This window comes from Myxine glutinosa, chromosome 3 (genome assembly GCF_964187855.1).
Source record: "Myxine glutinosa chromosome 3, kmMyxGlut1.1, whole genome shotgun sequence".
Lineage (NCBI taxonomy): Eukaryota > Metazoa > Chordata > Myxini > Myxiniformes > Myxinidae > Myxine > Myxine glutinosa.
The window spans coordinates 61,524,853-61,551,377 of NC_136263.1; the positions used below are offsets into that span (position 1 = coordinate 61,524,853).

General features: G+C 45.2%; 2 protein-coding genes across 3 annotated transcripts in view; one reads left to right on the plus strand and one right to left on the minus strand.

Moving 5' to 3' along the window:
* The window catches only part of LOC137417283 (E3 ubiquitin-protein ligase TRIM21), a 32,970-nt gene extending 30,298 nt beyond the window's left edge, over nucleotides 1–2,672 (plus strand). For both annotated transcript variants that reach the window (XM_068103126.2, XM_078774079.1), the window contains 2 exons: nucleotides 1,671–1,748; nucleotides 2,030–2,672. In XM_068103126.2, coding sequence (XP_067959227.2) covers nucleotides 1,671–1,748; nucleotides 2,030–2,556 — 605 coding nt within the window. In that variant the 3' untranslated portion in view covers nucleotides 2,557–2,672. The remainder of the gene's footprint in view (nucleotides 1–1,670; nucleotides 1,749–2,029) is intronic.
* Nucleotides 2,673–9,835: 7,163 nt separating this feature from the next.
* The window catches only part of GPN2 (GPN-loop GTPase 2), a 17,230-nt gene continuing 540 nt past the window's right edge, over nucleotides 9,836–26,525 (minus strand). The window contains exons 2-6 of the mRNA XM_078774108.1: nucleotides 24,946–25,192; nucleotides 23,380–23,536; nucleotides 14,812–14,972; nucleotides 14,451–14,582; nucleotides 9,836–10,936 (exon numbers count right to left, since the gene is read on the minus strand). Coding sequence (XP_078630234.1) covers nucleotides 10,865–10,936; nucleotides 14,451–14,582; nucleotides 14,812–14,972; nucleotides 23,380–23,536; nucleotides 24,946–25,192 — 769 coding nt within the window. The 3' untranslated portion in view covers nucleotides 9,836–10,864. The remainder of the gene's footprint in view (nucleotides 10,937–14,450; nucleotides 14,583–14,811; nucleotides 14,973–23,379; nucleotides 23,537–24,945; nucleotides 25,193–26,525) is intronic.

Genomic DNA, 26,525 nt, shown 5'->3' on the forward strand with positions numbered 1-26,525 from the left:
CCCTTATGTGTAGATACACCCACACACCAGATTAGAAGTTAGTAGTTCGTTTATTTTTCAAGATATTTCGCTCACAAGGTTCAGACATATACGAGTATATGGTGGTGGCCATCTTGGATTTTGACGTGGCGACCCAATTTTCAATAGCGTTCTTCCTTATGCCGAGATACACCCACACACCAGATTAGAAGTTGGTACTTCGCTTATTTTTCAAGATATTCCGCTCACAAGGTTCAGACATACATGGCGGTGGCCATCTTGGATTTTGACGTGGCGACCCAATTTTAAATAGCGTTCTTCCTTATGCATAGATACACCCACACACCAGATTAGAAGTTAGTAGTTCGTTTATTTTTCAAGATATTTCGCTCACAAGGTTCAGACACCTACATGGCGGTGGCCATCTTGGATTTTGACGTGGCGACCCAATTTTCAATAGCGTTCTTCCTTATGCCTAGATACACCCACACACCAGATTAGAAATTGGTACTTCGCTTATTTTTCAAGATGTTCCGCTCACAAGTTTCAGACATACATGGCGTCAGACGTACATGGCGGCGGCCATCTTGGATTTTGACGTGGGTTGCACCCACACACCAAATTAGAATTCGGTCCTTCGCTTACGCACGTCCGCACATGCATGGATGGACGGACGGACGGACGCACACACGGACGGAGGGGAAAACCATAGTCCCCCTTTCGCTCCGCGGTGCGACGGGGGACAATAAAATCCCTTTTCAGTGCCGGCACTTAGCTCTGGCCTCAAGAGTTCCTCTGCGAGGTTGGCAGCTGGGGATGAGGCCCAGAGCTCGATGTCCCTCCGGTGGGAACCCAGCACAAAATGGCCACGGCATTGCGCTCGACGGCACCACGAACGTGAGGTGAGTTGTGAAGACGCCCTCTCGCTTTTCCCAAAAATGTATGGCGAGCTTCTTGTTCATCCAGGACCCAGGGGGACGCGCTCTTCCTCTTTGTCACAATGGCCAGCGTCTTGTCCACTTTTCAAATCTCCTCAGTTGTCACGCAATGCTCCTCCTTCACCTCAGAACTATTGGGATCCTCTCAAAAACTGCTCCTGCTTCTCCAAGCTTCTCTTTTCTCTCCAAGCTTCTCAGCTGACGTCACAACAGCCAATGGCAAAGCTCTTTCCGAATCACTCCATGATCCTTTCGGCCAATCATGAACTTCGGGGCGTGGCCTCACAGCCTTTCTTAACCGCCCACTGATTTATCCGCCTCTACTGGGCGGGGCCTGCCTATGAGGCCCATTAAGGTGGGGCTTGGTGTCCGGGAACCTGCCTTGCTTGCAGTGCACGGTTGTTGTGGTTTAATGGAGGTTTTCATGGCCGGCCTTTTCAGCAAAACGCAAAGGGAAAATTAGAGGGAAAATCACATACTGGGGAAAACTAATCTTAATCCCTAATTAATCAGCACACCACCCCCCCCCCCCCCACAACCCTTTTCCCCCGTGTGGTGTACACATAAACAATCTTAAGTTGCAGTCTCCCGAAGTACATCAAGGTTTCTCCTACTCATCCATGGTCCATGTTACGATTATGCAATACCACCTTCCTTACGGTATCCTTTCACCTACCCCCATAAACATAATATCAATACATTGTAAAGGAAAGCTTGAAATTCCATCTTTTCTGTGTTTTTTTTTTTCCCTAGCTCTGCCACTCATCAAGGACGGGAAGGCAAGTGTGCCAGGGATCACTGGCTTGTCACCGAGCAGCTTAAGGCATCTCTGTAAGTAAAGATTGGAGGGTGTGGGTGAGGGAGTGGTAGAGATTACTTATCGTGTATACAACTGTTCCTGTATTGGTGACATCTTCGTGTAATTTTTCCGAATCATTTCTAATACATTGCTAGTTTGGAACATTTCTTTGTAGAATAGTTGAACATTATGCTAGTCAGTTGTTACTGGTCATCTGATTTTGATGGTTAACCTAGTTATTGTGGTCGGTAGAAAATTGGTGGCCAGTAGGTTGAAATTGGATCAAAGGATGTGTTCTTGCTCTGTCCACCAGATGGACGTACGCCCACCTTGGACTGCAATTCCGCTCACCCAAATCTCTTGCTGTCCAAAGATTTCAAAATGGCAACGAAGACTAGTTCTGTGCAGCCGCACATTGACCATCCCCTCAGGTTTGACTTTTATACCCAAGTGCTGGCAACAGAAAGCTTTTCCTCAGGCCGCCATTACTGGGAGGTAGATATGAGGCAGACAAATCGTTGCGAGATTGGTGTGGTGTATGATTCCATCTCTCGGAAAGGATATGGCACCGAATGCTCACTGGGAGGTAATCCTGTGTCGTGGTGTATAAGGAAGTGGGATGGAAAATTTGCTGCTTGGCACAATGGAAAGAGGGAGTTGCTGAACTTCATGGCGAGTCAAACTAGGCTGGGATTGTGCTTGGACTATGAGGCAGGTGAGTTGGTGTGCTACGGGGCCGACACTGGACTCTTGCACACCTTCAAAGCGACCTTCAACCAGCCGCTGTTTCCCGCATTGTTATTGGGTGCTGGGTCTGCATCATTCTGCTCGTTATGGTGAATAATCTCTTGGTTTGAGAACAACCGCCTATTGCCTAACTTGGATTATGCAAGGGTGATTCAGAAGGTTGTAGGCATGAGATATGATTGCCCAATAAATGTTCCTGTTGATTGTCATCGTATTAACTAGAGAGTTCATAGAATGCGTTACCCTGCGCAGTATATACTTCTTCTTCAATTAATATATACTTCAAAATTTAAGTATACACTTCAATTTAAAAAAAAAATAATGATTTTAAAGATCGAGACAAGGTTGGGTGTTATGAATGAAAGAAATGCCATGTGTAAGTTGTGAATGGAGAAGAATGTTTGGAAAAAATTAATTTGTTTTGTTTTATTACTTGCAAAATCAAAGATTTTTCAAGTATATTGGTTTGTCTTGTGCGTTATTCTGTTTGTCTGTCTGTCAATCACCTAAAGGTCACAATTTTAAACCGATCTTCACGAAACTTCATCAGATGATAGAGTTTGACATAAGGAAGAAGCCTATTGATTTTGAGGTCAAAGGTCATCTTGGTCAGATTTCTATAAATTGTCATTTTTCATCGATTGACTTCAAAATTGAACAGCATTTGCATATCGAGTCACTAAATAGGGAAACCAACAATTTTTGAGATCAAAAGGTCAACTCATGGTCTAACTTCCAAAATCATAAATTTTCATCCGATTGATTTGAAAATTAAATAGCAATTGCATAGTACCTCACTGAATTGGGAAACAAACTATATTTGAGGTCAAAAGGTAAAAGTTCAACTCAAGGTCAAACGTCTAATATCAATTTTCATCTGAAAAATGATCAATTTTAATCCAATTGACCCGAGCTCGTCAATTTAAATCTTTTTTTTCCTCTTTTTTTGTATACAGAATCGAGGCTCGTGAAAGAACTAACATTTATCACACAAACAAATCAAATAGACAAACAAAGTATATCAAAAGGGGAGCGGTAGACAAGATGGGGAGAGAAGGGGAAGCACACAAGCACAACATTTGAGAGCAGGGACATCAGGAGATGTGTGGGAGGGAGATGGCTTGGGGGGAGGAGGCGTGGGAAGGGGGGAGGGGAGTGGGAGAAGTATAAAACACAAGGACACCAAGGACTTCCAGGAAAGAAGTTGGTATTTCAAAAAAGTGGATTTGGGGTGAAATTAGCAGGGGTAGAAAAGAACACAGAGACGGAGGACGCACGACGGAGGATGCCCAGTCGGCGACTGGCTTTGGAGGCCAGCTTGGAAATGTGGTTTTCCCAGGAAAGATCATGGCCGATAGTGAGACCCAAAAGCTTGAGTGACAGAACTTATTTACTTGAGTTCAGAACTGGAGTTCTTCCCTTATTGGCACTTTAAACTTCCTTTTTTCTCTGCAGCTCCATCTTCTCACAGTGTATGTGCAGGTGGGCCTTCAGGTACTTGGTTGGGAGATTCTGCTTGATGTTAGGACACATGGGAAGCTGAATGTATCTTGCATGATATTCTGCTTTCTGTATTTGACTTTTTCATGTTTTTTCTGACATCACATTGCTCCAGGGCTCTCGACTGCCTTTGATCCCCGATTACATGTCTAATACAATGTAAACTCCTCTGATCGATCGGTGTTAACCATAAGCACAGCATGTCGGCATATAACAAACTGACCATGAGAAAAACGAGACAGATAACGACGCGTGAAACTAGTGTTTAAGCACTGGAGTGTGTTCCTGTTTGAACATGAAATGGAAACTATAAATCATGTAAACCAGAGGAACTGAGACTCGTTAGGTTGAAACTCCCTCTCTGTGTGTGGTCGTCGGAACAACCATGACGGTGCTTGAAAGTCTGAGTAATAAGCTTGTCATGCCGGGTCAAAGGGCACAATGGCGATGTTCATCACAACATACACTAGGAGCCGATCAAGATTCAAAGCTCGCACCTCAAGGCCTCAAAGTCGGGAGGAGCGATGAATCAGCATGGAGCCTCCGATCAGGAGTTGTATTTGTACTGGGGCAAAGGACCACATGCAAGGTGTGCGTGGTGTGCTTTGTGATCGATCCTGCACTTCACACTCCAGCACAGTTGTTTGGAGCTGTAGACACAGTGTGAACACCAACCCCCCCCCCCCACCCCCCTCCCTATCCATTTCAGAGTTTTTTTATTTTGCGCTTTCTCCAAGAGTGAGCCTCATGGAAGAGCGTGGTTAAACTAGTGGGGTAGCGGGGCAATAATTGGGCACAACTGGCAATGGAATGACGAGCAGCAAAGGGAGGAAATACTGAAACCAGCAAGTAAGGGGGTTGGCTTAATGAAGACCATGGGTACAATTTTTCTGTAAGAGTTTTTTCTGGGAGTCCACGTGCCACAGCAAGTCTCTGGACCAGCAAAACTGCATCCTCTTTATAGATATTAGCAACGGTACCCGCCCTATGGGCGGGGCTTCAATTGGGAGGCCCAAATGAAAAGGCAAAATATCAGAAATTGAAGGCTTTTTTATTTTAAACGATTTATATACACATCCGTTAAAATTGTTAAATCATATCACACGCAAATCATCAAAATCTAAACAGTATTTGTAGAATTTCAATAAAAGCCACAACACTGTTCATATCGGTAAATAACATTCCATCGTGTTTGGAAAAACTGGAAAATTGGAAAAAAATTGAAAAACAATATAGCCTATTTTACTCCAGGGGGTCCCAGGATTACCCAGCCAAAATTTCGTTGCGATCGGTTTAGCCGTTTTTGTGGTACCTGGGAACGGACGGACGGACATTTGGTGAATTATAGTAAGATGCCTGACTAATTCTGCTTTCCTTTTATCCTCACATTTGCATACCTGTTGCTGTTGGGCTAAGCACTCATTCACACTTCGCTCAAGGGCCAACAGGTACATCACATACGACCGGTGTTCATTGGCCAAGTTGATGCAATTTCTTACCAATGACGTGACGATGACATGCAGCACAGACATGCTCAGGAAATGTCAAATCAAGTTATTCATTATGGATGTTCTAATCTGTGCTTGTCAGCATGCAGGATTTTATTTGCCAAAAACACTTATTAATAATGAATCATGACTGCACTTGAAGGCCTCACCGAGGTGGTTTTCATCATCATCATCATGTACAATGTCCTATGCAGAGCAATGGTGCTGCTGAAGCAACTATTAGACCACAATCCCGGTCGGTGAGTCATGGCGTCGGAGATAGCTCCTCTACTCTTTGTGAAGGACATGGTGGGATCTTTAACATCCTCCAAACAATGTCGGCGGACAGGATACCCAGTTTCATGCCCATCTGAGGGACGGCACACACATTTATGAATCACCAGGATGGCATTTTGTAGCTGTGTCGGGGTTCTAACCCAGGCTAGACAGCTTAGAGGTGAGTGTTAGAGTCGAGATGAGCAGACATCTTGCTGTGCGCAAAGCCTTCTCCTTGTGGATTTGCAGGATGAAGTGACTGAGCTTCTGCATCGTCATATGGCGATTACAGGTTCAAATTCCAATCCCATGTGGAATCGTCTAATCTAGTGGTTGCACTACGCTGCCTGGGGCGTTGGTTGTGGCATGGGCAGATAGTGAGTTGACTACCCTCATTATTTCATGCCATCTTAATCTGCCTGAACACTCCCCAGACCATACGACCTTCTGCAGAGCCTGCGTACAGCAATTATGGGCCCATGCTGACCCTGTAGCTCCTGGGGGTGCGCTGCACTCGTGGGAAATATTAAATCTATATATATAAAACACAGTTTGTGTGTGTGTAATGTTACCGATAGACTCCTAAACGGAGAGGCTCACGTACTTGATATTTGGCACAGACATGGCCATTGAGCCTGGGAAGGACATGGCCGACCTAAAAATATTTGACGAGATCCATATTTTTTATTCATATTTACCTCAGCGCATTTCAGCGAGGAATATTATACACGGAATCTGAGCGGTGGCAGAGCAGCGTGCTGATTCGCTCAGAGCGATCACGTGATGTTCCATTCCCGCCGCCAGACCATTGAACATAAAACAGTTTGTGTTTGTGTAATGTTGTAATGTGTGTAATGTACGGGTCTCCCTTCCCCCGCCCGGCAACGCCGGTACTGGAGGGCGTCACAGGATCGGTGAGTCTCCAAAATCCACTTCGTGCTGTTGCGAAGATGCAGGACGATGTCGCGATTGTTGTGCTGCTCTCCGACCATGAGAACTGCAACGTCATTGTTGACTGGCCCTCCCCTTCCCCTCCCCTTCTCCCCTCCCTTTCCCCCCTCCCCCTACCCTCCCCCTCCCTTCCCCCTACCCTAACCCTAACAACATGGGATTCAATGATGCCAAATAACTTGCTATATGACATCAATCACAAGTTGAAATAAATATATAATACATGCGTAGAATGGCATTATGCACAAAACAGTTTCCTCAAATACCACAAAGGGGTAGTTCTTACTCATTGCCCTTCACGTGACAGAATATGTGGAATTGCATAATTTTTAGTTGCAATAAAAAAGGCACCGCTCTGTTTTCTCCTCTTACAACCTCAACCAATTAGATCATCATGTGGTCAGGTATGTGAAGACTGTTAAAAGGATGCAAGTTATGCAAGCTTGTGGAGCAAAGCAGTGCTTCAAAAAAAAAGAAGAAGAGGAAAACAAAGTCCTGGAAAGGTTGCAGTGCATACCCACATCGTAAGAATTGAAAGCGACTTATTGGCCCCCGTATTAGTCAGAAACGGGGGCTTTTGGATTGGGTCTCGTCCGTCTGTCCATGTGTGCATGTTCGTACTAGGCACAAAAACAACACAAGATGGTATACATATGCACATCATTTTGTTTCTCGATGTAATCAAATATGGCCGACTGGCGGCCATTTTTGTTGTAAAAAAAACAAACAACCGGATGTTGAACACGTCGTCAATCATTTCTCGGCTATGCATTTACTGATCTTGTTAAAACTTGGCAAACAGAAAATGAATTACGGCGTACATATGCATGTCATTTTTTTTTTCGAGACCAGATCCAAGATGGCCGACTGGTGGCCATTTTGTTACTTAAACACGTCCCCAACCATTTCTTGGCCATGCGTGGACCGATTTTGTTCAAACTTGGCACAAAGGCAATATATGAGTACACACATGCAGATTTTGTTTTTAATCCGACCAAATATGGCTGACTGACGGCCTTCAACTCCGTACAGCAAAATTGCTAAAACCATGGGGGCTATGACATTTCATGTATTTTTCTTCTCGTTGAATTTCCTATTAATTGTTGTGGCAGTAGTCAGTCATGGCTTGTAATTGGGGTCCTTGATTGGTTGCGAGTGGAAGCACGAGCAATTTGCATCCAATCAGGGGACGTCAATTACAAGACATGGTGGCTTCCACTGGTAAATTGAATAAACTGCATTTGCTGCTTTCATGGTGCCTAAAAGGATGGAAAACGAGTCTAATAGTTTGAAAAAAAAAGAAAGAAAAGAAAATAGGATTCCATGAAAATGTATTGATGGATATTCCTCCACCCGTGTTAGATGTCAACCCACTGTTATGTCACATGATGTTTGTAACTGGAGTTATGGTCTGCAAAATTATTTGTCAAAGGTCACATGACCTTTGGCCTTCTGAACCTCTAAATCAAATTAGTTCATCTCTGATATTACAACTTTTTGGATACATAGTCAAGACTCGTGGAAGAGCTAGAACACAATGGATCAGGATGCAAAATAACACAAGGAACAGCAGAATGAGAAGAAATATATGGAGACGTTCAAACAAGGGATGTGGGTAACGATGAGGGGTAGGGGACAACTCAAATGGTTAACAAGATGGATAAAGAAGCAGAATTTTGGGAGGGGTGGGGTGGTTTTACAGATGACCTGAGATGGTGGTGAAAAGCTGCCTTGAATACCTGGAGGGAAGAATGAGATTGAAGAGAATATGGAAGTTGGTTCCACAAGTGAGAAAAAGAGAAACAAGCAAGACTGATTCATACTTATGAAATCCCTTCAGTGGTTCATACAAGTTATTATGATGACAAAATTATTTTCAATTTAAGGTCATGGAATATCCATCAATACATTTTCATGGAATCCTATTTCTACTGAATTTTTTTTTTTCCAAACGATTAGACTCGTTTTCCATCCTTTTAGGCACCATGAAAGGAGCAAATGCAGTTTATTCAATTTACCATGACCTAGCTCGTCTTCACGCTGTTGAAGCCAAAGCTTTCAGAATCATTGGAATCTCCCGCGATGAAGCTAACTCCGAGGGCCTTTCACTCACTCACCGCAGGCAGGTTGGTGGTCTTTCTGTCTTCTACCGACTCCTCTCCGGCCTTGCTCCCCCAGGGCTCTGTCCCCCAAATATTCCTGCAGGTCGCAGAAGATCTGCCTGCAACCCTCTTATGGTTAAACTGCCAAAATGAAGACTCTCTGCTCACCTTCACTCCTTCATTCCTCTTTTCTCCCGCCTCTGGAACAAACTCCCTCACTCTTCAATCCCACTCCACCCTCCAGGTCTTTAAAACAGCTGTTCACCACCATCTCTTATCTTCCCCCATCCAAAACCTTGATCTTTTCTACCCCCGCTAATTATTTCACCCCAGATTCACTTTTTTGAAATACCAACTTCCTTCCTGAAAGTCCTTGCAGTGTCCTTGTGTTTTACACTTCTCCCACCCCTCCCCTCCTTCCCACGCCTCCTCCCCCCCCTCCCACGCCTCCTCCCCCCCTTCCCACGCCTCCTCCCCCCCTTCCCACGCCTCCTCCCCCCCCCTTCCCACGCCTCCCCCCCCCTTCCCACGCCTCCTCCCCCCTCTCCCTCCCACAGATCTCCCGATGTCCCTGCTCTCAAATGTTGTGTTTGTGTGCTTCCCCTTCTCTCCCCATCTTGTCTACCTCTACCCTTATTATATGTTTTGTCCCCCAAATATTCCTGTCTGTTTGATTTTTTTCGTGTGATAAATGTTCGCTCTTTCACGAGCCTCGATCCTGTATACAAAAAGAAAAAAAGAAAACAAAAAGTGCCTTTTGACTTGATTTTTAAAAACCCAAAATGTAATAAGTTCATCCTATTGTTAGTCTAGAGTTGTGCCAGGTTTGGTTGAAATCCCTTTGGTAATTTCGAAGTTATCATGATATAGATAAATCTAAAGTCACGTGGTACTCGGTTATCAATTAACCTCTTGTACCACGTACGTAGTACATGCATATATTGGTTATTTACAGACGAGGCCATGTTTTCCTAATGCTTCCACATTTGAAAACCAGCAGGATAGAAAAGGAACTGCAAAACAACGATGTGGTTGTGAGAGGGACACAAGCCAAAAAAAAATTGTTAAAAATTTATTAATAGTATGTTTGGGATTGCTTTATAAGCGGCGTTCAGCACCCGTCCATTGTTGCCCGACGAGGGTGGTTCTCTTTCAACGACTCTGGGAAAGATTTATCTGCAATATGTCCCCCCTGTTCGGAACCCCACATGCTGGCATACAACTCCTTAAATTAACAAAAAATAAATAAATAAAAATTGCAGCTTAAATATATCAACAGGTTAACTGTCATACAGGTATATACAATACTCACAATTTGTACAAAACATTTTGCTGTCACATTCTTCATGTTCATAGCAGCTCGGTGCAGAGAACCCTGGGAGTACTGCCACACGATTACCTTCTTGGTGATCTGTTTGCCAGCAAATGCGAGCAGATGTGACACCCGGCTTAATGAAACATTCGACGAAACCCACTGCTGGTAAAGCATCAGCACGGGACGATATAGTTGGCCTCGGAATCGATCCCAGAGCAGCTAGGCCAACATGAGTTTGCTACCGAGCTATCCTGCCAGGCCATTCACTTTTTACTTGCTACTATTAGAAAATGACTGCACGTTCTCCAGTAGTTCCTCTCGACCTTCCTCCCTCGGTGAGTAGAGATATTAATGTCAGGTGAGCAACGATGGCACAAGAGAATGACCTTCATACACCTTGAAAGTAATTCTGACGGTTTACAATGCCCAGGTTGAGATGGTTTGGTCATGTGTTGAGGAAGGATGAAAGTGACTGGTTGAGAAGAGTGATGGAAATGAATGTAGAAGGAAGTCGAGGATGGGGAAGACCGAGAAAGACTTGGCTAAAGATGGTGGAAGAAGAAATGCGGGCAAGGGGGTTAACAAGGGGAGATGCAGAAAATAGGGCAAAATGGAGAAGATCGTCATGGGGACCGCAAGGCTAACCCCCGCTCTAGCAGGGGAAAATGGCCTTAAAATGCATGTTGTTGTACAATGCCCAAGTCAAGAAAACCAAAATAAACTACCAGCGAATTGAGAAATACAGTATACACATCAGAGCAGCACTCCCATCATGAATCTCTCAGCTCTTCTTCCACAGTCTTCGCATCGCCTTTGATGTACTTCTCTTGTGTCGCCAGCACTGTGCTTGGGGTTAAGGTGCAAAACATTTGGCACAGCAAGCACTGGGCCCTGTGTGGATTATTCAATTGATGAGGATTGTCGTGAGGAAAAGCTACGTGTGAAAAACAAATCCGTGCGTGGATGTATGATTACACCTGCCCGCCAGGTAATGAAAAAGCATCAGTTTAGCAAATTTTATGGATGAGAACGACGGAGCAGCTTCAATCACATTCGTTGACGTGATAGACCCGACAACACCTAATGCTCGACCCATTTCCGTATGTATAGAGGATCCATCGACAATACCTTGTATATCGTACTTTAATGGAAAGCCGATGGGTCTTCCTTCAAAAAATCTTACCTTGACGTTGAGACGCAATTATTTACATGCCTTGTGGAGGCAAGGTGTTCCTTTATCATTTGAATGAGGGAGCAATGAATCCACTTTTCTGAAATACCGACTTCTTTCCTGGAAGTCATAGCAGTGTCCATATGTTGTTTTTTTTTTAACTCTCCCACCCTCCTTCCCTCGCCCTCTTCCTCCCACAGATCTCCCGATGTCCCTGCTCTCAAATGTTGTACTTCTGTGCTTCCCCCTCTCTCCCCATCTTGTCTCCAGCTCCCTTCATTGCATGTTTTATGTGTCTGTGCACGTTTTCATTTTCAATGTGCTAGCTGTTACACGAGTCTCGATCTTATATACAAAAAAAGGAAAAAGAAAGCCAGTTTTATGCCTTTAGCATCATTGGTTACTGGTCATTTGCTCCCCATTTGCTTCATGAGTCTTTTCATCTCTCCTTTTGGAGGTAGGAATTCCTCAAGACCGTGTCTTGGGCCTATTTTTATTCATCCTGCACAGAAACAATTATTTATCTATGCATGCAAAGCTTGGTATTGACTTAACGATTAAGGTGGTTGGCTTCGGATCATAGGAAAAAGTGTCAGTCGAGTATCACGTGTCAGTGGCGACCCATCCAGCATTGTTTGTGCGACCCATCCGTGTCAGTGGCGACCCATCCAGTTTGTGATTGTTTGTGCCCACTGGCCAAATAAACTGCCTTATGCGAATGACGGCGTGTGGAGTAAATCCAGGTCAGGACTGAAGGAACGATCTATCTATATACTATCGAGCATTGTCTAAAGCTCGTGGAGGAGCTGCAACACAAGGACGCACAAACTTGCATACGAATAAAAGACGACAGCAGACCTGACTCGGAGAAACACAACCACAACTTTCCAGGATACTTTGGGTACCAGCGTCGCAATCTTTATGACATCGACTTTCTCTTCGTATTCAATGGAGCGATTGTCCTCCTCATGGATGCCAATCTACGGGGTTTATCCGTGATATATATATATATATATATATATATAAAACACAGTTTGTGTGTGTGTGTGTAATGTTACCGATAGACTCCTAAATGGAGAGGCTCACGTGCTTGATATTTGGCATAGACATGGCCATTGAGCCTGGGAAGGACATGGCCTACCTCAAAATATTTGACGAGATCCATATTTTTTATTCATATTTACCTCAGCGCATTTCAGCGAGGAGCATTATACACGGAATCTCAGCCGGTGCCAGAGCAGCTCGCTGATTCGCTCAGAGCGATCACGTGATGTTTCAGCCCCGCCGCCAGACCATTGAACTGAAAATATATAGAATGATCATTGCCATTCACACCACATAGGTGGAGATGCAGCTACCGGGCGCCATCTTGGTTGGCACTCGATGCTGGGCGATGGTGATTTCCGTCATGCGTTTGCACGTAATTCAGAGCGAAAAGCGATTGCATTTTTTTTGTACGATCAATCGAGTGTTTTGACAGTGTTTTGTGTCGATTTTGTGCGATATGAATTAAATGTCTTTGAAACAGCTGTGAAACGTCTTTCCACAACCCTTCCGTAACCGATTGGAGCAGTTTATTGCAGCACAAAATGGCATTTTAACAGTTGTCTGGCTTTTAAAATCTGGGACACGTTCAAAACAAACGAGATCCGCGAAGCGAGTTGGTCGAGTCGTGCTAACCAAGATGGCGACACGGCGGCTTCACTTTTCACGGAGTATGAGCGTTCTATATATTTTCAATTCAGTGCGCCCGACTCACTCACGTACTTGATTTGTGGCATAGACATGGCCATTGGGCCTTCACGGTGTAATTTGTGCAAGGCTTTTGTCCGAGTGAGCTTGAGTTGAGAGGGCGAATGTACGGGTTTGGAATGTACAGGTCTCCCTTCCCCCGCCCGGCAACGCCGGTACTGGAGGGCGTCACAGGATCGGTGGGTCTCCAAAATCCGCTTCGTGCTGTTGCGAAGATGGAGGACGATGTCGCGATTGTTGTGCTGCTCTCCTACCATGAGAACTGCAACGTCATTGTTGACTGGCCCTCCCCTTCCTTTCCCCCTCCCCCCCTCCGTTCTCCCCTTCCCCCCTCCCCCCCCCCGTTCCCCTTCCCTTCCCCCTCCCCTCCCCCGCCCGGCAATGCCGGGTACTTCTGCTAGTTCATTATAATGCAGAGCATCAAGCGAGGGAGAAGCACATACCATTTTTTTTTTTTTTTTACAAGTCTTTAGTATGATTTGTCTGGGGCCGGAAAGAACCGCCAACCTCTCAGACTCAGAGCAGATACTCTAACCATTCTGCCACAGTCTGTGTTTTTTCACCTGAGAAAATGCTCCAGAAAAATCACCTTGCTCATTACTGATTATTCCCCTGAGTCGTAGGATATCCTATACCCATGAGGTGGGCAGCTTCTGCTCCCCTCTCTGCTGACGTGAAAAGGATTAGTTTCTGGTCTGACACCTGGAGCATGGCATTCAATCCAGGCGAATCTCACATTCTCATCCTCTCTGGAAGGATCATCTAACAAACTCACCTATCTAATTCCATGATTAACCAATGGAAGAGGTTCAGTTCAGTTCCTCCTGTTACATCTCAGAATGCCATCTATAGCAACACGTGTGCTGTCCATGACACAAAGCCACTCGTACTTTGCCAGCTATCTTCCTATCGCACTCTAATGACACTCGTTCATATGAAGATTTCCACTCGATTCTCCTTCATGCTAAGAGGAACTCGTCATTAAACATCTCCATATCAGGATCAAATCTAAAATCAGGCCAGACACGAGAAAAACAAAGAAAGACGACCATATCCATCTGTGGCAAGAAAGACGACCACAAACCCGCAGCACGTCCGTGCTTCTTGGTAACGGTATATGGGTGCATGAATATTTGATAAGCTTCCTCTGAATTAGCTTTTTGATGAATTTACAATAAAAATGATTCCCCAAATATTTGTATTTGGGGAATGACCGCTAAATCCAACCCTGCGTGCAGGTCCGACAAAGCCTCCCTTAACTTACCCCTCTTCCACGCAGGTTAGTATGTTTCTTACACTGTACATTCCCTTGTTTTGTCCTGTTACCACGCTGTCATGTGGTCATTCGCCTAACCTCCATCACCTCGCCCTTCCACCACCCTAGTTGTTACTTAAAAAAGAGCCATATACTCGTACTTCATCGCAAAAGGATATCTGTCCATGTGGAAAGTGTCACCAAAGGAAATGGACATCAAAGCCTGGAGGTTCCTCTCCTCTTCATTTCCAAAGCAATAACCATTTGCTTTATCTACGGTCTTCATTACATCATGCATGCTTTCCTTGTCCTGGAAATAAAGGATTTATCATCAGTCCTCACGCATTTGTCGAGACAGTCAACCACTATTAGAAATATTTAGCAGAGGGCAAGTCACCATTGGGGTTCAACATCTGCCTGATGCCATACCGATTCAGCTTTGCCAAGGATTTCCTCAGGCAACAAAAGATTAATGATCAATGGAGGAAATTGGGTTATCAGGACTACACATAGTTGCTAGCAAAAGGACACCGGCATACCTGGACATTGAGGGGCAGGAAGGAGACAAGACCATAGGACTCGATGAGCGACACCAACTCCTCATTCAGTTTCTTGTACTTGGCCAAGAAGGGGTCATTGGCAAGGTGGTCCAACAAGTAGGACAAATCCATTACCTCAGTGTAGTAGTCCAGATTGAAAGCTGGTCACAGGTGGGACAGTGAGGTTAGCCAAAATGACCGGGACTGACTGTGCCCATGAACAATCATGGATACTTAGGGCAAGTGCTACCTACAGGCACAATTACCTCCATTTCTATCCGTTAACTTTATGGTCAAGGTAAGATGACTATTTTTATTTTACATTGATTAGTGCTCAAACATTGTACCAAGTTGCATGTACTATATGGTGCTCAGAACACTGGGCCACTCAAGCGGCCTTCTTAACTTTTAATAATGGATTTTTTAAAACTTGGAGAAACTAGAATGGTACTCGGTAGAGCGCATACCTCCACCAGGCTGAACAGTTTATGTTTTGTATCCCACTGAGAGGCCGGATCTGGATTGGGACCTGAACCAAAATTTAATCGGCTTGTTCTTGTCATCTAACCAACTCGTCCACCAAGCTTAGTCATAAAGCGTCCATAATTTTAAAAAATATATCATGTCATATATCGCTTTTAGCCCGATCTCTCAATGGTGAAGAATCACTTAAAAGATTGAATAATTTTCTTATCCGAATCCAAATTCAGATCTTCACCAAAATCGAATTGATTTGGTCTTGTCACATACCCAACCGGTCCACTAAGTCTCATCCAAAACCGTCCCTAACTTTTTGAGATATCCTGCTATATATAGGTTTTAGCCCTATCTCCCAATGGTGAAGAATCACTGAAAACTAGAACAATGTGACTGTGTCGCCAATATGCCTCCGCATAGTCCCACAACGGGTAGATGCCATCACTATGCATATGTATGGGTAGGGCATCACGTTTGTGAAGTTTCGTGTTGATCGGATAAGGTTCGTTTTTCTATCCAAGACGGCTGCCAAACCACGTGACCGATGACATCATTTTCAAACTATATGCAAAAGTGCTGTTTGATGATATTTGTAAAATTTCACATCGATAGGGTGAGCGGTTTCATAGACATAATCTATATATATAAAACACAGTTTGTGTGTGTGTGTGTAATGTTACCGATAGACTCCTAAACGGAGAGGCTCACGTACTTGATATTTGGCACAGACATGGCCATTGAGCCTGGGAAGAACATGGCTGACCTAAAAATTTATTTCATAATATGTTTTTACCATATTTTTACCTCAGCGCGGAATATTATGACCGGAATCTGACCGGTCGCAGAGCAGCGCGCTGATTCGCTCAGAGCGATCACGTGATGTTCGTTGCCGCCATTAACTCAGTTACGCGTTCGCACGTATTTCAGAGCGATTGCGTTTTTGCCGGGTACTTCTGCATGATTAGCATTTAGCATGATTTAGCATGTTTCACATAGATTTGTTTTCAGCGAGCAGAAGTACCCGGCATTGTACGAATAATATATCGATAGTGCCGTGTAGGGTGGAGTGATGCCGCTGTGGGAGGGACCGAGCAGACCGAGCAAGGTCGCTGTGGGCGGGACCGAGCGAGGTCGCTGTGGGCGGGACCGAGCGAGGTCGCTGTGGGCGGGACCGAGCGAGGTCGCTGTGGGCGGGACCGAGCGAGGTCGCTGTGGGCGGGCCCGGGCGAGGTCGCTGTGGGCGGGGCCGAGCGAGGCAGCTATGGGCGGGGCCGAGCGAGGCAGCTATGGGCGGGGCCGAGAGAGGTCGCTGTGGGCGGGGCCGCGCGAGGTCTGCGTTAGTGCGTTGCCGTTGCCTGGTATAAAAAGATGGTGCTTGATGCTCTCTGCGTCAAGATACGGACTTGATGTCCGTATCTTTACAACAGACATTCCAATGATGATGATGATAAATGTAATACCACTCAAGGAAGGCCCACAACTCAAGAGAGTGGAAAAAACAATAAAATGAACAAAAATATGGGGAAGGAGAAGCAACCACTCAGAAGAATGACAGAAAATCATTTCCCTTAAATGTACCGTGTTCACCAACTAGCACGACCAGATACAGGACACCAAAATAATTTCCCTTACACATATCGTGTCCACCAACCAGCAAGACCATACCACTTACCTCTGGATCAAACTGTATTGCAAATATTCAAACGGTTTTTACATGCTGCCGTCTCCTAGCAACCAATGAAATTTTTCAAAAATATTGTAGCTTCACTTTTCACGGAGTATGAGCGTTCTATATATTTTCAATTCAGTGCGCCCAACTCGCTCACGTACTTGATTTGTGGCATAGACATGGCCATTGGGCCTTCACGGTGTAATTTGTGCGAGGCTTTTGTCCGAGTGAGCTTGAGTCGAGAGGGCGAATGTACGGGTTGGGAATGTACGGGTCTCCCTTCCCCCGCCCGGCAACGCCGGTACTGGAGGGTGTCACAGGATCGGTGAGTCTCCAAAATCCGCTTCGTGCTGTTGCGAAGATTCAGGACGATGTCGCGATTGTTGTGCTGCTCTCCGACCATGAGAACTGCAACGTCATTGTTGACTGGCCCTCCCCTTCCCTCCCCCTTCCCCCTTCCCCTCCCTTTTCCCCCTCCCCCTCCCTTTTTCCCCTCCCCCTCCCTTTTACCCCTTCCCCTCCCCCCTACCCCTTCCCCTCCCCCCCTCCCCTCCCCCTTCCCCCTCCCCCCTCACCCTCCCCCCTCCCACCCCTCTCCTCTCCCACCCCTCTCCTCTCCCATCCCTCCCCCTCCCCCCCCTCTTCTCCCCTCTTCTCCCTCACGTTTATACACAGAATGCCGGGTACTTCCCTCCCCCCCTCTTCTTCCCTCCCCCCCTCTCCTCCCCTCCCCCCTGTTCCCCTCCCCTCCCCCCCTCTCCTCCCCTACCCCCCGTTCCCCTCCCCTCATCTTCCCCCTCCCCTCCCCTCCCCCGCCCGGAAATGCCGGATACTTCTGCTAGTTATTTAATATTTTCCTTCAATCCAATATGGATGCCAAACCATGTAACCTATGATGTCATAAATTTAATATTTGAATACAAATGGGTCGTAGATCATGTGCATGCAATTTCAGATTTTTAGGATAAGGAATTCGATTAAAACATTTTTGGCTGGTATACCACTTCACCTATGTCATCATTATCATGCTTTTGTTCCCCATTGGGAGTACTTGACAATGTGCCATGTTTCAAATTTTTCCATTCAGCGGTTTCCGAGAAATAATTTTTTAATGATTTGGTTTTAATCAAAGATGGCTGCCATACCACGTGACCTATGACGTCACATTTATCATAAAAACATTCTGCATGGGTGTCACTCCTACCCTGAAAGTTTCGTCTCAATCGGACATAAGGTTGCTGAGAAAAACGAGGCTTAGCCCGAACAGATAGACGGATGGACAACCCGAAAACAATGCCTCCGGCGACTTTGTTGGCGGAGGCATGAAAATTCTCTGATCCGGATCCGGATTGGAATAGTCACCAAAATTGAATCAACTTATCTATCGCATACGCAACCTCTCCACCAAGTTTCGTCCAAATCCTTCCACAACTTTTTGAGATATCCTGCTATTTATTGTTTTTGGCCCGATCTCCCAATGGTGAAGAATCACTTTAAAAATTCTAGTAGCCGAATCCGAATCCGGATGTTCACCAAAATCGAATCATTTCGTCCTTGTCACATACACTACCTGTCTGCCAAATTTAGTCCGAATCCGTCCACAACTTTTTGAGATATCTTGTCCATAGACAAACAAACAAGATGTCATGCGTAGCACGATACTTTAAAAATCTGCCCCCTCCCCCCCCCAAAAGTTTTCCATTGATACAGCAAATTGTCCATTTCATGAAGATTAAAATTTACGATCTTGATCAAAGCTCAGGTCAACAGGATGAAAAGTGACGATTTTTCAGATGAAAAATGATGATTTTAGAAGTTTGACCTTGAGTTGACCTTTGACCTTTTGACCTCAAAAATAGTATGTTTCCAAATTTAGTGACTCGATATGCAAATGCTGTTCAATTTTCAAGTCAATCGGTTGAGAATTAACGGCTTTTTAGATGAAAATTGATGACTTTTAAAATTTGACCTTGAGTTGACCTTTGACCTCAAAAATAGTTCATTTCCCAATTTATTGACTCAATATACAAATGTTATTCAATTTTCAAGTCAATCGGATTTAAAATGGCGATTTTAGAAATTTGACCTCCAGATGACCTTTGACCTCAAAATCAATAGGTTTCTCAATTGGGACGACCTAGACGACTTGGTGAAGTTTCGTGACGATCGGTTTAGAATTGTGACCTGTAGACCGGTGACAAACAGACAAACAGACAAACAGACAGACAACCACAAACGCCGACCAATATACTTGAAAAATCTTCGATTTTGCAAGTAACAAACAGACAGGGGTGAAAACATAACCTCCATCCTCCTTCGGTGGTGGAGGTAAATAGTCTTAAATGTAGTTTTGGAAAAAGGACAAACTTTATCAATCGCACAGACTTTGATTTTTGCACAGACAGACAGACTATCAATCTTTGATTTAAGACTAAGTGCCCACCCAAATCACACCTCTGTTTTTCAGTTGGATTTCCCTTTGTCTGTATTTGGGTATGTTTGGGAGTGCTCCATTTGGGAATATAGTTTATTGATCGTTTTTTCGTGCACCAAGCATTTTCATCAAGCATTTTCATTTTCATTTCATCAAGTATCAAGCATTTTCTTTCGTGCATCATCACCTTCGAAAGTGTTGCGTTTACATTCTGTACGCCTGGCCATCTTAGCTACTTAACGTGCAGTGTAAACGAACCTTTCCTTTGTTATCAATGGTGATCTCAAGCTTGTGGAGGAGCTTGTATGTGTAATGTATTTGGGAGGACGACTCGGCCATCCTTGTGCTTTTAGTTTTACATGAATTAACTTGGACCAGTGTGTACGGTGTGTACCCTGGTTAGAATAGGTACACGGTATCCCTGCGTGTCGTAAGAGACGACTAAGAGGGTTGGTGTCAGGAAGGGCATCCGGCCATAAAAACATTGCCTCAAAAAGAGAACCATGACAATTACAACTACATATGAGCAGGGTACAGCCCGAAGTGGAGATCGGTTTCTGAGGTTTGGGACATGGAATGTAGGGACAATGACAGGGAGATCAGGAGAAGTGGTGGAAGTATTGGTCAGAAGAAGAGTGGACATATGTTGTGTGCAAGAGACGAGATGGAAGGGAAGTGGTGTGAGAATGGTGAAGGGTAGGCAGGGACAGAAATACAAGTTTGTGCGGCAAGGGTGCCCGGAGGGCGTGAATGGTGTTGGTGTCCTGTTTTCTGAGGAGTTTGTAGACAGTGTGGTGAGTGTGACCAGAGTGAGTGATAGGTTGATGATGGTGAAAATGATGATTGGAAAGCTCTTGGTGAACATCATCTCGGGATATGCTCCGCAGGTTGGTCGGAGCGATGAAGAGAAGGACAAGTTCTGGTGTGCGATAGAGAAGCTGATGGAAAACGTGAAAGATGAGGAAGTTGTTGTGGGAGGAGGAGACCTAAATGGACATGTGGGAAGGAGTATGGATGGTTTTGACGGAGTTCATGGGGGTTATGGATATGGTGTGAGAAATGGAGAAGGTGAAAGGATTTTGGAGTTTGCTGATGGAGCTGATTTGTTGATTTGTAATACTCAGTTCCAGAAAGGGGATAATAAGCTTGTTACATACACGTCAGGTGGGTCGACGACAACTGTTGACTACCTGATGGTGCGTAGGCGAGATAGGGGGCACCTCCGGGACACAAAGGTGATCCCGGGGGAGGAGGCTGTTTCACAGCACCACTTGGTTGTCTGCGACATGAGGGTGAAAGGTGCGAGGAGAGCTCGGCGGGTGAAGTACCAACCGAGAATGAAGGTGTGGAGGTTGAAAGAGGTGACAGTAAGGGAGGCATTAAAAGAGAGGCTGAGTCGGGTTGAGGATGATGTGGTTGAGCTTGAAAGTGGTTGGATGTCAATGAAAGATAGTCTGTTGGGAGCCGTTGGTGAGGTATGTGGATGGACAAAAGGACCACCGAGGCACTCGGAAACATGGTGGTGGGATGATGAAGTTGGAAAGAGGATTGACGAGAAGAGGAAGAAGTTCAAAGAGTGGCAGAAGGTGAAGGGTACGGGAGCAGAAAAAGCAGAGCATGAAAGTTATAAGGCAGCCAAGAAGGCTGCAAAGAAAGAGGTAGCAAAGGCGCAGGAGACATGTAGGAAAATGTTCGGAGAACGCTTAGATTCGGAAGAGGGTCAGAGAGCGGTATTCAGGATTGCAAAGCAGATAGCGAAAGAGAGGTGTGATGTGATGGGGGTGAGTTGCTTGAAGGATGAAGTGGGACAAATCGTTGTGGACCCAGATGGAATTAAAGGAAGATGGAAAAGATATACGGAAATGCTGTTGAATACAGAGAATGAATGGGATGGCAACATAGAGAGTAACCCAGTTTTAGGACCGGCAGAGAAGATAACTGAGAAGGAAGTTGAGGAAGCGATAAAAGCAATGAAGAGTAGAAAAGCAGGAGGGCCGACGGGAGTTGTGGGAGATATGTTGAAGGCAGCAGGAAGTTGGGGTGTGAAGAGACTGACAGAGATCTGTAATCTGGTGGTGAAAGAAGGCCGCATTCCAGTGGATTGGGAACTGAGTACCCTTGTCCCTCTATACAAGGGGAAAGGTGACCCTCTGGAGTGTGGCTCAAACCGAGCGATAAAGTTATTGGAGCATGGAATGAAGGTATTGGAAAGGGTGTTGGAGAGGAGGATAAGGAAGAAGGTGAAGATCGACGAAATGCAGTTTGGATTTATGCCAGGAAGAGGAACGACAGATGCGCTCTTTATTGTGAGGCAGTTGCAGGAGAAGTACATGGAGAAGAGGAAGAAGTTGTTTCTTGGGTTTGTTGATCTGGAGACAGCATTCGATAGGGTTCCACGCAAAGTATTGACATGGGCATTGAGGAAGTTAGAAGTGGAGGAATGGTTGATCAGAGTTGTGATGGCAATGTACAATAGAGCGCGCACAGCTGTAAGGACGAAGGACGGGAACAGTGGTGAGTTTGAGGTGAAGGTGGGAGTGCATCAGGGGTCGGTACTAAGTCCACTACTATTTGTAGCTGTGATGGAGGTGCTGGCTCAGACCGTAAAGGAGGGTTTACCGTGGGAGTTGTTCGAATGCAGATGATCTGGTGTTGATTGCGGAAAGTATGGATGGACTGAAGGAAAAGATGAACAAGTGGAAGGAAAGTATGGAGACAAAAGGTCTGAAGGTGAATATAGGAAAGACGAAGGTGATGGCAAGTGGTAAAGCATGTAGTGAGGTGGAAAGAACTGGGAAGTGGCCATGTGCTGTGTGCAGGAAGGGTGTCGGAGTGAACTCCATTCAATGTACAATGTGCGCTGAGTGGGTTCATCAAAAATGTAGTGGTCTGAGAGGGTCATAAACCAGTGTGGCAGCTACATTCAAATGTAAGGTGTGCACAGAGGGAGCTGCAGATGGAGGAAATGTTGAGTTGGATCTTGGAGACGGCGTGAAGCTGGAAGGTGTGAAAACATTTTGCTATCTCGGAGACATGTTGAATGGAGAAGGTGGATCAGACTCGGCAACGGTTGCAAGAGTGAGATGTGCATGGAAGAAGTTTTGGGAACTGAGTGGTGTGCTGATGAGGAGGGGAGTGTCGTTGAAGCTGAAGGGAAAGGTGTATGCTGCATGTGTGAGAAGTGTCATGATTTATGGGAGCGAGACATGGGTCATGAATGTAGAGCAGCAACGAAGGCTGGAAAGGGTGGAAATGCGAATGGTTCGGTGGATGTGCGGAGTGTCGCTGAGAGAGAGGAAGACAAATGATGAATTGCGAAAGATGATGGGAATAGAGCCTGTAATTGATGCTGTGAAGAGGAACAGGTTGAGTTGGTTTGGTCATGTGTTGAGGAAGGATGAAAGTGACTGGTTGAGAAGAGTGATGGAAATAAATGTAGAAGGAAGTAGAGGACGGGGAAGACCGAGAAAGACTTGGCTAAAGGTGGTGGAAGAAGAAATGCTGGCAAGGGGGTTAACAAGGGGAGATGCAGAAAATAGGGCAAAATGGAGAAGATTGTCATGGGGACCGCAAGGCTAACCCCCGCTCTTGCAGGGAAAATGGCCTTGAAATGCATGTTGTTGTTGTTGTTGTTTTATCAATCGCACAACTTGCATTTATCGAAAATCTATTTTTATTCTTCACGAAAATTACTAATGTACATTACTATGCATTAATGCTTGTGTACTGGTCGTGGACTAGCCAGTTTATCATTTACAGGTGTGGTCCACTCTCTGCTGCTTAAATGAACGGCAGAAAATAAATGTTTTGAAACTTTAAAAAAGGTAATTTCAGGTACTTCGAGCAAACCACAAACAAATTAATGGTGGAAATGCCAGCATAAAATCGACGTCCAAACCTCTTCATTTCCCTCTCGGTTACAAGTCACGTTTCAATAATGCCATCGTAAACGGTTACAAGTAAACGGCCACACAATGGAACAACTCACCCAGGCGCCCATATTGCTCGATGAGGTCCACCTTGGAAAGGATATTAATGTGGGGAAGCTCCACATGTAGCATTGTACAAAGTGTCGTGCACAGCACCGATACAAACTTCCCTGGGTCGCTACAATAGTGAGAATCCACCAAGTGCACCGCTGCCAACTGACGAATGCACAACCATGGTTATTCGCATGCTGGTCATCACATTATCTTTTGACACACCAAACTGGAAAGTTTCAGGTTTTTCCATTGCTATGTTTTTCTTTTCATTTTGTTTTTTTCTAGTATGAAAATATCTGTAGCCGGTTATGGTAAAGCATTAAAAAAAAGTTGCCAGACATTGCACAGAGGATAAAGGCAAATCACCATGAAGCAGTGCTACTGCTCTGACCTACACTGCAATGGCCATCATACATTGCATGATGAAAAGCAACAAAATAAGGGGGAAAAAAATGTACATTAATTGACAACTAAATGCACATTATATTATTCATTAATTACACCAGTTAAAAACTGTGAGAACCTTAAAAAAGCACATTGATGTGCAAATGGTACAAACGTTACTTTGGCCATCTGAGATAATCAGAAGATAACCCATTAAAGGCCTGACACCATTCCATCCAACCACAGGCTAACAGTCCCATTATTCCCTCCAGGGCTTCAAGATAGCTGTTCACCACTACCTAAGGTTCACCCACCTCCCCATTCATGCTCATGACCTCTTCTACCCCAAATTACCCCATTCCCAAGCACTCCGTTTTTCCAGGTTATTGGGATTATTTCTCCATTCTCCCTCTCTTCCTTTTGTTTGTTAATTGTCGGTTGGTTTGTTCCTTTTTTATTTCATCCCAGCTTTCCTCTTTGTCCTGTGGCTAGCGGCTAGGGTGCCAGCTTAGGATCCTAGGATCCTGGGTTCGAATCCCGGTCGATCGCTGAATTAACGCCAGGGGGGTTGACTCAGCCTGTCATCCTTCCGAGGTCGGCTAATTGAGTACCAGCACACTGGTAATTCCCTGTTTATCGCAAAAAGGCGACAAACAGGGTTGGTGGCAGGAAGAGCATCCGGCCGTAAAACATTGCTTCAAAAAGGGGACCAAAAAAACAACAACCATGGTCGGCCAACCCCCGCTTTGCGGGGAAAAATGGCCTCTAAACGGTGGGTTCTTTCCCCCTTTATCCTGTGTTTCATTCAGCTTGTTCATCGCCAAGTGCCTTCTCCCTCCCTTCAATCACTTCACTCTGCGGTCGCTTCCCCCCCCCCCCCCTCCCCTTTCCATTTTGTTCCTTTAAATTTTGCTCTAGCTCTACCACGAGTCTAAAAAAAACAGGATGCAGCTATATTGAACAATCATAATCACCTACCTCAAGTGCTTGTGATCCGCAACATTTCTTGGTAAAATCTCGCAAAGAAAACAAGTTTTGATTTAGCAATTTAAAACTCAATAATCAAAAGGACCAACCTTAATAAACTGTGGAAATAAATCTTATTTGTTAATGTTAGGCATGATTTAAGCAATAGTGAGTAAAACAAAATCTGTCAAAGTGGGTTAAAAAGAAAAGCAACAACTCACACGGATATTTTTCTTTGTGAGGCTTTCAAACACGCTCTTTAATGCTCCATGGTGGGTGTACAGCTCCACTTGACCCGGACAATCGAAGAGGAGGTAATCACTACGCAGAGGGACCAGCTGATTGTGCAACCAGTCCAGGTTGCTCTCAAGGTAGTCCATACAGTAGAGCAGGCCACCGTTTGGACCCAGGGACATGGACTCCATTACATCTGAGAGTGTCACCAACTCACTGATGTCCACAGCACAGCTGGAAGGGATAGGACATACGTTAGTGATTGACTCATGCACACGACTGGCGACGGCTCTCTGCATTCACGCTAACTATAGAGTACAGACCCTTTTAGCTGCTGTCACATTTCCCATGATTCTCACTTCCGGGAAGCCATTACAGAGGGCAAGCGATAAGTGAGTAAATAAAGAAACTGCAGTGCAACATCGAATGTGAGAAGTAAAATGGCGTGCAAGGATACAGACGTGTCCGAAAAGTCGAAATATGTGAAACTACGTTTCGTAGACATCTTCGCCCATCCAAAACCTTGATCTTTTCTACCCCCGTTAATTCACCCTAGATCCACTTTTTTGAAATACCGACTTCTTTCCTTGAAGTCCTAGCTGTGTCCATGTGTTTTTTTTTTACCTCTCCCGCCCCCCCCCCCCCCACCCTCCACTTCCCATGCCGCCACCCCCCCCAAGCCCTCTCCCTCCCACAGATCTCCCGATGTCCCTGCTCTCAAATGTTGTACTTGTGTGCTTCCCCCTCTCCCCATCTTGTCTCCCGCTCCATTTATTTCGTCTTATGTGTCCGTTAGTTTTTTTGTCATTAATGTTAGCTCCTACACGAGCCTCGATCTTGTATACAAAAAAGAAAAACCATTACGCTGGTTACGGTCAGATCAACATCTATTGTGGGTTTCATGAACGAAAAGTTAAAAGCATTAAAAACCAGCCTCGGTGGCTTCATGCTTAGAAGACAAGACTAGACTTGACTTAGACTCATGCATGCGACAAGGCTGTGGATGAAAGCCTTGTCGGTGGATAGGAGCTCTGGTGTGTCAAGGAAGGACTTTGCACGATGGAGGATGTCCAGTCGGCGTCTGGCTTTGGAGGCCAACTTTGAAATGTGGCTTACCCAAGAGAGATCATGGCTGAGGGTAAGACCCAAGAGTTTCAGTGACTGAACCTCTTCCAGAGGGTTGTTGAGAAAGTACATGGGAGGATTTGCCACACGAGAGAGAGGGAGAGGGAGAGGGAGAGGGAGAGGGAGAGGGAGAGGGGGAGAGAGAGAGAGAGAGAGAGAGAGAGAGAGAGAGAGAGAGAGAGAGAGAGGGAGAGAGAGAGAGGGAGAGAGAGAGAGAGAGAGAGTGTGTGTGTGTGTGTGTGTGTGTGTGAGATTTATCAGCATTGAAAGACATTTTCTAAGTTTTTGACCAGTTGGTGGTTCGAATCCGGTTGGGGGTTCGATTGAGCAGGGACAAATAAGCATAGGTTGGTAATCCTGCTTCGAAGGAATTTAAAATTATTATTATTATTTAAAATCACTCGGGTGTTACAATCCACGCTATCTCCCTATATTGTTTACA